The sequence below is a fragment of the Scophthalmus maximus genome, chromosome 20 (assembly GCF_022379125.1).
Source record: "Scophthalmus maximus strain ysfricsl-2021 chromosome 20, ASM2237912v1, whole genome shotgun sequence".
NCBI classification, from domain to species: Eukaryota; Metazoa; Chordata; class Actinopteri; order Pleuronectiformes; family Scophthalmidae; genus Scophthalmus; species Scophthalmus maximus.
Window position 1 is genome coordinate 1,447,926 of NC_061534.1, and position 10,511 is coordinate 1,458,436.

Here is a 10,511-nt window from a genome sequence, read left to right on the forward strand (position 1 = left end):
GTTCCTCACGAGTACCAAAGTGCAAATGTTTGTTTGCACGAGTTCAGTGTGCGTCGGTCTGTTGTGTACATTTGGAAACAGCCGCTCAACCTGAAGTGTGTTTTGAGTTTCATCGTTCTGTCGTCGTAACTTTCTTTCTCTGGAAACTGATCCTCTTTTCTTTTCCCTTCTTAGCAGGTGTGTGTGTGTGTGTGTGTGTGTGTGTGTGTGTGTGTGTGTGTGTGTGTGTGTGTGTGTGTGTGTGTGTGTGTGTGTGTGTGTGTGTGTGTGTGTGTGTGTGTGTGTGTGTGTGTGTGTGTGTGTGTGTGTGTGTGTGTGTGTGTGTGTGTGTGTGTGTGTGTGTGTGTGTGTGTGTGTGTGAGAGAGAGAGAGAGAGAGAGACCCTCTGAGGTATTGGCAAAGGTCTGGAATGTAGAGATGTAATCTCCGGTGCAGTGTGGCTCTAAAAACAATTCGCATACAGTTATTAATAATGAAAACTATTTTCCACTTCATCCTACACACTGGTCCCCTGAGATGGAAAATATAAAAACAGGGACTAGTTTATTCATGAGATATGAGGAGGAAAAAAACATCTGGTTCTTTAACCAACGTGTTTCTTTCGTCTGCTCCTTGTTCACCTGAATGAATCCATATAAATATAAAAAAAGTTAAGAAATTAGTTTATCAAAAGGAAAAAAGTTAATCTGATTTCCTCATCTGTTATGTACTTCCATGTTGTGACCTTTGACCCGCGCGCGCGTCTGAGAGAAAATGAAGACAAAGACGCTCACTGTCACTTATCTCTTTATTTATTGGTGCCGTGGTGCGTTCAGGGACCCGGAGCAGCCTCCGGCAGCCGCCGCAGCAGGAAACCACAGAGCTTTTTTTGCAGGAATAAAAATATATTAAACAGAATGTCATGATAAAAACTGAGCGTGTTTTAGATTCTTTCTTCTTTCATTTTTAAAAAAACATCAAAGTGGAGATTGTCACTCGTGTTTTTTTTTCTTTCTTTCTGAATCAGCTAGACACCAACTCACAGACCACATTTCTGTCTCGTAGATTATTATTATTATTGTAATGCTTTAAATAACTCACGGCTGTTTTATTACATATAAATATTAACTAGAATTTTGAATTTTTCTGACTGTTACGCCTGTTTTTACGTCCTCTTGACGGAGACTTTGACGATTTTCAATGAGAACATTGAAAGTTGTAGTGAATCAAACATCGAGATGTCTTTAAACGTCTCTAACGGCGTTCGTTTCTCACTCTCAGGAGTGCCAGACGGGTGGAGTTTACAGCGGCCGACTCCGCCCACTGAGAGCTGAACGATAGTAGATGTGAACAACCTGAGAATGTTTCAGTCAAACTGGGGAAGGAAACTAAAAAATAAAACCCCAAACATTAGCATCTTTTTTTTTTTTCTTTCTCACAATCAAATATCACTTCATAAAAACAAACGTTTTTTTTTTTTTTCCTATCTGGGAGAAAAACTACAGATAATCGTCACAGTAACATTCGTACGTGTGATTCAGACGTTAATAAATAGACATGAAGACGTGAAGAGTGACGATGACGGGAGGAAGAAAGACGACAACAGAAACATAAATATGTGAAAAAAGAAAGAGAAGAATTTTTTAAAAATCAGACAACAAATAAAAGTTGACGAACGGGACAGAGAGCGAGACGATGGGGGTCGAGAGGTCAACTCTAGGGTTTTTTGTTTTTTTTGGAAGGCAACTTTTTCTATTTATTATTTTTTTAAACCTTTTTGTAATATTCTATTTGTGTTCAACAAATATGATTATTCAGATATCATCATCATCAGCGGCAGCAGCAGGTTTTTTGATATTTTTTTGCGCTCTGTTTTCCTGCTGCAGGGGTCGAGGGGCGGACTTGACCTCGGGGTCACGCTGAACGGCTCGGGGGTCGTTTACACCAAAACCACGTGACCTGTGACCTCGACTGAGTCACTGCTTCGTTTGTGTGGTGACATTAATAGTTTCATCTTTGCGGTGGAGGTTTTCTCTGACTTCGTTGCCCCGTTGCCGAGGGAGCTGCTCGTCACCGCTTGTGAAAGTGAAACAGGAAGTCGCCGTCGGTGTGGTTTTGGGTGAACGGCTTGCTGTTTGGTCTTCAGGAGGTGCTGACTGGCTGCAGAGGCGGGCAGGGGGAAGAGCTGCCTTCCTGTCGGGACAACAGGACACTGCAGGTATTCAGACCTCCTCCTCCTCCTCCACCTGGTGCTGCTGCTGCCCCCTCCTGGACGGTGATGGAGGTGGTGGTAACGTCTTCGTTGTACAGGCGTTTGATGGCGTCGTAGAAGTCGTCCACCTCCATCTCCTCCACCTGAACACAGAGGAAATCATGACGTGATTACTTTCATGACCAATCAGTCAATCATTTGGTGAGTAACATGTCCGACAGCTTTCCGCTGAAACTTGAGAAAAGCAGTGAATACTATTTTCATTCTCCCATCGTGCAGGTATTTTAAATTTGCGTCTTGTACTCTAGCCTCATCACGTCCCTGCAGGACGCGCGGAGGGGCGACGTGTTACCTTGCGCTTGGCAGAGGCCTTGCAGCGTAGCGTGACCTTCTGCAGGTGGTTGCGTCGGTGGAGGTTTTTGGGCGGGGAGGGCAGCGCTGGGATGCTGCTGCGGGTGGAGGAGGAGGAGGAGGAGGAGACGACGGAGCTCCAGGGCTTCGGACTCTCCTCCTCCTGCTCCCCTCCAGCAGGTGTCGGCGGTTGGGAGGCGGTGGGGGCGAGGGCGTGGTCCCTGAAAGACTCGGCGGTGGAGGTGACGGTGCCTTAAGGAGAAAGAACATGACAGTAATACTTTAATAACTAGTTGCACTGATTTATAAAGACCTGCAGCCTACATTACCCATAATCTCTTGTAGAGAGTGCAGTGTATTAGTTGTCACTCAGCTCCCTCTGGAGGCAAAACAGGCTAACTACAACTTTTTTCCTGACTTGGATGGGTTTAAATCTGTGTCGTTGCCCCTTTTAAAAGTACCCAGTGTGCAGTGGGGGGCCGGGCGCTGCCGTGTGGTCGGGCTCTGCAGGGGCTGGTAGATGTAGACAGTGTTTTGAGGCAGGGAAACGTTCAGTGTGGACAGACTACGAGCCACGAGCTCTCGACTCCTGATCAACTCAGAGCTGTCGATCTACGAGAGAGAGAGAGAGAAGAAGAGGAGACATTTATATTTTCATGTCTTCCTGGTCGTGGAGGCTGCAACAGAAAGCAGGAAGTGTGTGTGTGGTACCTGTGCCCTCCGCAGCAGTTCGATGGTGAGAACCAGCCAGTCGGGGCAGCAGGTCTCCAGCTCCAGGGTGACGAGGGCCAAGGCCAGCATGGATCCTCTAAGCTACGGGAACAGACGAGGGACAAACCTTGTTAATTGTCCAGGGCAGGTGTGAGAAGCCCAAAGCAAACCAAGCACGAGTGTGTGAGTGTGTGTGTGTGTGTGTGTACCTGTACGAGTGTGTGGTCGGCCAGACAGTGGTAGAGTCGCTGTGTGAGCAGGGCGAGGTGCTGAGAGCGGTTCAGTCCCAACACCGAGTCCAGAAACCCAGAGCGACACGACGACACCATCACATGGAACTGTGGGAGGGAAGAGGAGGAGGAGGAGGAAGGGGCACGTGAAGAACGGAATTTTGAAGTAAATTAAATTAAATTTAAGGAGAAGTATTTGAGTGTGTGTGTGTTACAGACGTACAATGTGCAGGAAGTCCAGAGCCGTGGCGGTGTGCAGATCCCAGTTCAGTTTTTCCAGGACGATCTTCTCCATCCTCAAGATCTCTGACGGAGAACAGCCACAGCTGCTGGAGGCAGCCAGCTCCTTCAGAGAGGGCACACACTGACATGCGCACACGCACACACACACACTCAGAGTTATCCGACGTGTTAATGCATCAGAGCAGCTGTGTATCCAGTCATTGTGTGTGTGTGTGTGTGTGTGTGTGTTCACCTCGTCCTCCTCACACATCTTGGCAGCGAGGAAGAAGCAGGCGATGGCGATGCAGCGCAGGTACTTCGGACGAGCCTGAAGAACAAACGACACAAATCAGATCGGTCAGAGAACTGGAGTTGGAGTCTGTTGACATCCTGCACATTGTGAAGATCCAGAGGCTCCAGTGGTCTGCAGAGGGCAGCGTTGCACCAGTGAAGGCAGGAAGAGAGCGTTAACATGGACCTAATCAATGTAGTTTTCAAATGACGGAACAGTCTGTTAGTCCTCAACCACACAAACACTGGGTTTGGGATCATTTAAAAACATGTATCAGAGTTTATGTACAACACTCGAGGGCAGCAAGATTATTTAACTGATCAGGTAGTTGAAGGCCACAAAAGACGCAGCACAATGTTACTAACTAATCTAGAGTCTAGCTCCTGATAATCCTGGAACATTGTGTATTCCTCAGATTAAAACACTTCCTGTCTGTGGGATGGGACGTTGTCGTCCTGACACTAACAGAACATTCAGAACTGACACTTCCTGTTCCTGCGAAAACACGGACAAAGTCCTTAGTTCCTCTACGGCTCTGGAACATCTATCAGGGAAGTTTCTCTTTGTTTCTCTTCAGATTTTCAGCCTGAAAAGATTTTGTCACTCACAAAAATCCAATTCCAGTTCTACTGTCTGAGGCCATTTAAAATAATTATGATTTAAAGGCCTCATGATAGGAGTGGACCACGTGGATAACCATATATACAGTGTATGTCATTTACTGTTAAAAACAAAAGTACAGAGAGAACCGGACATTTGAAAGAACTTAGTCACACTTTAAATAAAGTTTTTTTTAATCCGTATTCTTGGTAAGAAGAGTAGTAGCAGTACTAGTGTTAACTGTAGTAATCTTACGGGGCTAAAAGCAGAGGTAGAGTAAATATTTTAACCGACAGCTCTGTACCTGTGGTTTACCTGTAGAGTGTTTGTTTACCTTGATGGGAGCCAGGAAACGGTCCAGGATGCTAACAGCTAACACCAGGGTCTCTGGGTACAGCTGCAGCCGGCGGTGGAGCTCCGTCAACCAGCGCACGACCTCGTCTCGCTGCGCCGGGGACACGTCTGCTTCCTGCGGCCGAGGTAAAAACATCATCATCATCATCATCAACATTAAATACTCATCCACACCTGTACAGCGTCCGATTAAAGAATAAGGCAGAACCCTGACGGACTTGTTTTCATCAGAAGTTCTCTAGAGCAGATATTTTCCATCATAGCTACTTTGCTCTTCGCCGACTGTAGATATGACAGAAACATGATCAAACCTCCACCGAGGCCCAACAGTCCTTCAATTCAACCAAGCCTCACCAAATCTCACACAATAGATATCAGTCAGTAAATTTTGTGGGGGGTATTAATCAGTTAAAGTAGTTTTTATGAAAAAAAAATTAAAAAGTCAAAATTCTCTGATTTCAGCTTCTTCAATGTGAATATTTTCTGGTTTCTTTGCTCCTCTGTGACAGTAAACTGGACATCTTTGGTGTCGTGGACAAAACAAAACATCATCTTGGGGGTTTGGGAAACAAACAACTAAAAGATGAATCGAGAAAATAATCGCCAGATTGAACGATTATGAAAAGTAATTGTTAGTTGCAGCCGTAGAAAACAGCTTTAAGAGTTTGTGTGAAATCCTGCTGACAAACAAACTTCACCTCCTTGGTGGAGAAAACTAGTCTAGTGTAGACTAGTTGTAGTGCGAGTGTAGTGAACCAGTCTGGAGGCAAATATTGACCTTTTTTGAATAAGTAAAGAACTAAAATCTATTTTCAACCTCCTCTTCTCTTGGGGTTAAACCCTCCGACCTTCCAGCTGGTCTCAGGTTTACACTTCGCACAAGGGAAACTGTTTGTGTAACAGACGTAAGAGGAAAACCACACAAAAACACACAACTCCTCTCTTTACACTACATCCTCTCTCTTCTCTTGGCCTGGTTTCTCAACACGGTCAGACGCGATGAGACCGACCCGACTGCATCACCTAGTCTGGACTGTTCAGTCTGTGTGACTGACACACTTTGTCTCCGTCAGAAAGACAAACAGGATGTGAAACCGGCTCGACAGCAGCTGGTGACAAACCCACCAGCAGAAAACATTCCAGGAATTCAATTCGTTCTTCTCCCGGCCGCCGACCCAACTGTTCCTCCTCAGCTTCTACCTCTGCTCCGATGTAAACATGGAGTTTATTAACACGTTGAGATTCTTTTCATTATCGATTAATGTGTTGAGTAGTTTCTCCATCAATCGATTAGTTGCTCAGTTCATTTACTGGCGAACAGAGTTTAATTGATAATGAATATTATCGTAGCCCTACTGGTAACTTTGGACTGACGGAGGCTGTCGGGCCTCGAGCGAGCGGAATGTGTAACACTGGACAGGACATGTGGGAGGGGGGGTCAAAGGTCAGAACGCAAGTTATCCAACTAAGCTGCAACTTGACACCGTTCAGCCTCGCGGCTCTTTAAGGCGTCCACACTCCAAACAACTGGCCTCCGAGCTCCAGCTGATCAGATCGGCCTTCGTTCATTCAACTCTGACAAACATCACACGCCTAGCAGGAGTGTGTTTTACCCGGCAACAGTGCCATTGTTTACGTCTCCGAGGAGACCAACTTGACCTCTTACACCAGTGCCACCTTTTACTGCCTGTTATTGTCCTCTTCATTATCAACTCGACACTATGAGCGAGTTCAAGGTCTGAACAAAGAGGAAGTTATTATATCTCAATATTAATCTTTACTGTCACACATACCAGCGGTGGCCTCAGAGACACTTCAAGTCATCTACGGTCTTTGTGTTATTGTTTCTGTATTTTAACTCCAGCAAATGTTCGAGGATGCGTCCAGACATGTACTGAAGTCCGGATGAGTTCCTGAACTTTTCTCCGGCGATGTTGTACGTGAGAACGCAAGTGTTGCTCCGGACATTTTCCCTTTGCCGGCCCCCTTCCATCGAATGTCCGAGTGAGCACAAAGCAGGGAAACTTTCCCGGAACATTCACAGGGAGCGGGCGTGTTGACGAGTGTAAACATAAAACTCGACATAGAATGTTCCCCCAAATGTTCCATTTGGTTTGAACGCTCGGACAATCTCCTGCTGCCTTCGTCATATGTGAAAGGTAAATTCCAGGGAATGTCTGGACGCAATTTTCCAGTTCATGTCTGAAAACAGCTTAAGATTCCCTTTCTACTGTAGGAACTGAGGGGGCCGAGCCCCGAACATGAAACAACAGACGCACACAGGTAGAGCGGCAACAGTTTATCGATTAGTAATTGATTACTAAATTAATCGCCAACTATTTTGATAATCGATTTATTCAAGTCGTTTTTGTGAAAGAAAAAAGTCAAAATTCTCTGATTTCAGCTTCTTAAATGTGAATATGTTCTGGTTTCTTTGCTCCTCTGTGACAGTCAACTGAAGATCTTTGGTGTGTGAACAAAACAAAACATCATGTTGGAGTTTAGGGAAACACGTCCGACATTTCTTGGACAAAACGACTAACCGATTAATCGAGAAAACCAGCGACAGATTTATCGATAATGAAAATAATGGATAGTTGCAGGCCTACACACAGATGTACAGTTCCGTATCTGGTGTGTCTTCTAATCTTTGGTATTTACCACGGGGAAGGACAGTGGGCGAGGGTGAAACCATGACAACAAAGGAATTCAAACCAGCAGGAAAGGGGAAGGCTGTGACACGTCAAATTGCATGACAGTAGAAAGAAAAAACTCTCACATCTACACTTTCAGTAAAAGAGGAAGGTAAAACCATTCTGCTGCTTTTATTTCTGAACTAAAAACTCAAATAATAAAAGAAGTCCAGACAGATTGAAACTGAAAATGACAGAGTGAAGTAATTTCACAGGTATCTGACAGGGTGAGACGAGCGTTAAACTGGGTGAGACCAGCAGGTGGAAGGCGTGACGGGTTCGTGACATCACACACGCGGACGTGTGTTGAGACGTGCAACCTGGGCGAGTCCGGCTGAGTCGGTCGAGGTGATGAAACCAAAACGTCTTGCTCACAGAAGTTTCCAAAGCAAAAAGGAGACTCTCAGTAAATCCCCCGTGTTTCAGTAACAACATGAGGAGGAAAAACAAATCCTCACCTGTGAGGAGTTCTTCTTTGGCACGTAGACCTTCCACATCTTGGCTTCCCGAGAGGCGGCCGTCTCCAGGAGGAGAGACAGCCTCTGGCGTCCCCAGGGCTCAGGGAACTTCATTCTGTCCTCCCCTGGCCGAGCCTGCCTCCTCACTGGGTACAGCTACCTGTAGGACGACCACACACACACAACACATTAGATCATCACACACACACACACACACACACACACACACACACACACAGCACATCAGATCATCACACACACTAACACACTCCTGACGCCGCTAAACCACGAGAAACAGACGAGCTCCATTCACCACATGACATTTTGTGTTTAAATTGAGAGTAAAATGATTCTATTAAATCTTGTTTTCTTTTTTGGCTTTTATTTCAGTTACCAACGTGTCAAAGGAGACACGTGATTTCCCATGAAATCTGGTGGAAGGGCGGAACATGGGGCCACGAAATAATCCAGTAAATGTTGACGTGGATTAGGGACAAAGGGGCAGATCCAGGAATTGTTGAAATCACTTTCTTTAACATTTGATTAGACATTTTCCTAAAAAATACGAGACACATTTAGGGACCTAATATCTAGAGGTGCAACAGTTAATCGATTGATCGACTACTTAATGAATCGCCAACCATGTGGATAATCAATTAATCAGTTCAAGTAGGTCAATATTCTCTGATTTCAGCTTCTTAAGTGTGAATATTTCCATGTTTCTTTGCTCCTCTGTGACAGTAAACTGAAGATCTTTGGTGTGGACAAAACAAAACATCATGTTGGAGGTTTTGGGGAAACAGGAAATTAATCGAAAGATGATCAATTATGTATTAACCATTAAGTGGCAGACCTACTAATATCTATGATTATGTGTAAAGCCAACCCTGTAGATTATAATGTGTTTACTACACATTTCATATTATGGTCCATGTTACAAACGTAAGTTTTAGAATCAATGTGATGAAGTTTATTATTAAATGTCAGGACAAAAAAATATACATATTTCAACTATTAACAGTTCACAATTTGTATTTTTCTAGAAAATGCTATAATACATTTTGATGGGGGCATTTACAATTTGATTAACATAACATGGAATATCAATTCACTTCCTATTACTAGAGCAGAACATTAGAATCTTGTTTTACAGAATTCTGTTTTGGTTTATTATTGTACTTTCCTCTCATGTTAATGATTAATCAAAGTGTGAATGCTAAGCTAACCGAGGACACTGTCAATTCAACAGTAATAACAGTGGTATTGTTACTCTTGATTATCAATAACGCATTTAATACAACTGTTGTCCTCGCTATTACATAATGTAGCATTGTAGCTTGCTAGCCAAGACGTTAGCTTCTAGTCAAGCTAACGGTGGTCACGGAGAGAGAGCAGAGCGCCGCGAAGCTAACACACCGGGTTGTGGTGGGAAACTACCTCGACTCCCCGCTCCCCTCCCGCCGAGGCAGGTGCATTACGGAGCGTCCCCTTCCATTACTACCCGGAACACACGACTGTGTCCTGGGGCGGACGCTCCGCCTTCCCATGTAGCAACTGGCTAGCAACTGGCTAGCAACTGGCTAGCAACTGGCTATAGCAACTCGCTTCTAGCGGTACGCGCAACAAATCCGTCCGGTGTTTAAACACAAATACAGGTATTTAACATGTCCGACTCTGCCCGTCGGTCGGTGTCCGTTAAAAAAAGGAGTCGGTTGTTAGTGCTAGCGGCGGCTAAGCTAACTGCTACACAGTGGGGCTATTTAAATGGCTGACTCGGACCCAGCAAGTAGACGGAGCCGCCGAGCCTCACCTCCCCTGCGCAGCGGAGAAACCCACAGTTGGATTTCATCCGGTCCTCTCGATCCAAGGGTAAATGACCGGGGTGGAATCGGGAACCCGACCTGCTCTTCAGTCGTCCATCGTGGCTCGGGTGATGCCGAAGGGGGCAGCGGTGTAAAAAAAATATATATACAAAAGAAAATAACGGAATATAGACAGATGCGTCTACTTCCGAGGAAGGGACCAGGGGAGGGGGGGAGGAATAGACTCCGCCCCCCACGTAGAGGCGGAGCCGGAGCACAAAACAATCATACCCTGGTGGAACATAACCAGTTATATTGAAATAATTTTTCAAAACACAGAAATACTGAAAATATTCATATTGCTGCTGTGTTTTATGACATATATAAAATTATCTATCCTCCAAAAAAATATTTTTAATTAAATATTTTTGGTAGCAAAATATACATGAAAAGAAAAAAATATATGTATATGTGTGGTTTTTGTATATTTACATGTATGTGTTTGTATGTGTGTATAAATGTATGTATATAAACAAATGTGTATATATATGTATCTGTGTATATAGACATATGTACATGTTTTTACATACATTTTTTTCAGTCCTTT

General features: G+C 44.6%; 1 protein-coding gene across 1 annotated transcript; it reads right to left on the minus strand.

The window, feature by feature from the left end:
* Nucleotides 1-773: 773 nt before the first annotated feature.
* ccni (cyclin I) lies at nucleotides 774-10,146 on the minus strand. The gene is made up of 10 exons (XM_035607217.2): nucleotides 9,913-10,146; nucleotides 8,103-8,262; nucleotides 4,932-5,066; nucleotides 3,959-4,033; nucleotides 3,707-3,847; nucleotides 3,463-3,591; nucleotides 3,254-3,355; nucleotides 3,004-3,154; nucleotides 2,544-2,794; nucleotides 774-2,334 (listed from the first exon to the last, which is right to left on the minus strand). The coding sequence occupies exons 2-10, from the start codon at nucleotides 8,214-8,216 to the stop codon at nucleotides 2,122-2,124; spliced, it is 1,311 nt and encodes a 436-aa protein (XP_035463110.2). The 5' UTR covers nucleotides 8,217-8,262; nucleotides 9,913-10,146; the 3' UTR covers nucleotides 774-2,121.
* Nucleotides 10,147-10,511: the final 365 nt, after the last annotated feature.

Bases quoted from the DNA above. Each gene is read 5' to 3' on its own strand.
- ccni (XM_035607217.2), bottom strand. From the start codon at position 8,216: ATGAAGTTCCCTGAGCCCTGGGGACGCCAGAGGCTGTCTCTCCTCCTG. The intron at 3,848-3,958 runs GTGAACACACAC...TGCGCATGTCAG, and splicing joins AGATGTGTGAGGAGGACGAG to TGTGTGCCCTCTCTGAAGGA. The intron at 2,795-3,003 runs GTACTTTTAAAA...TTTCTCCTTAAG, and splicing joins GGCCCCCCACTGCACACTGG to GCACCGTCACCTCCACCGCC.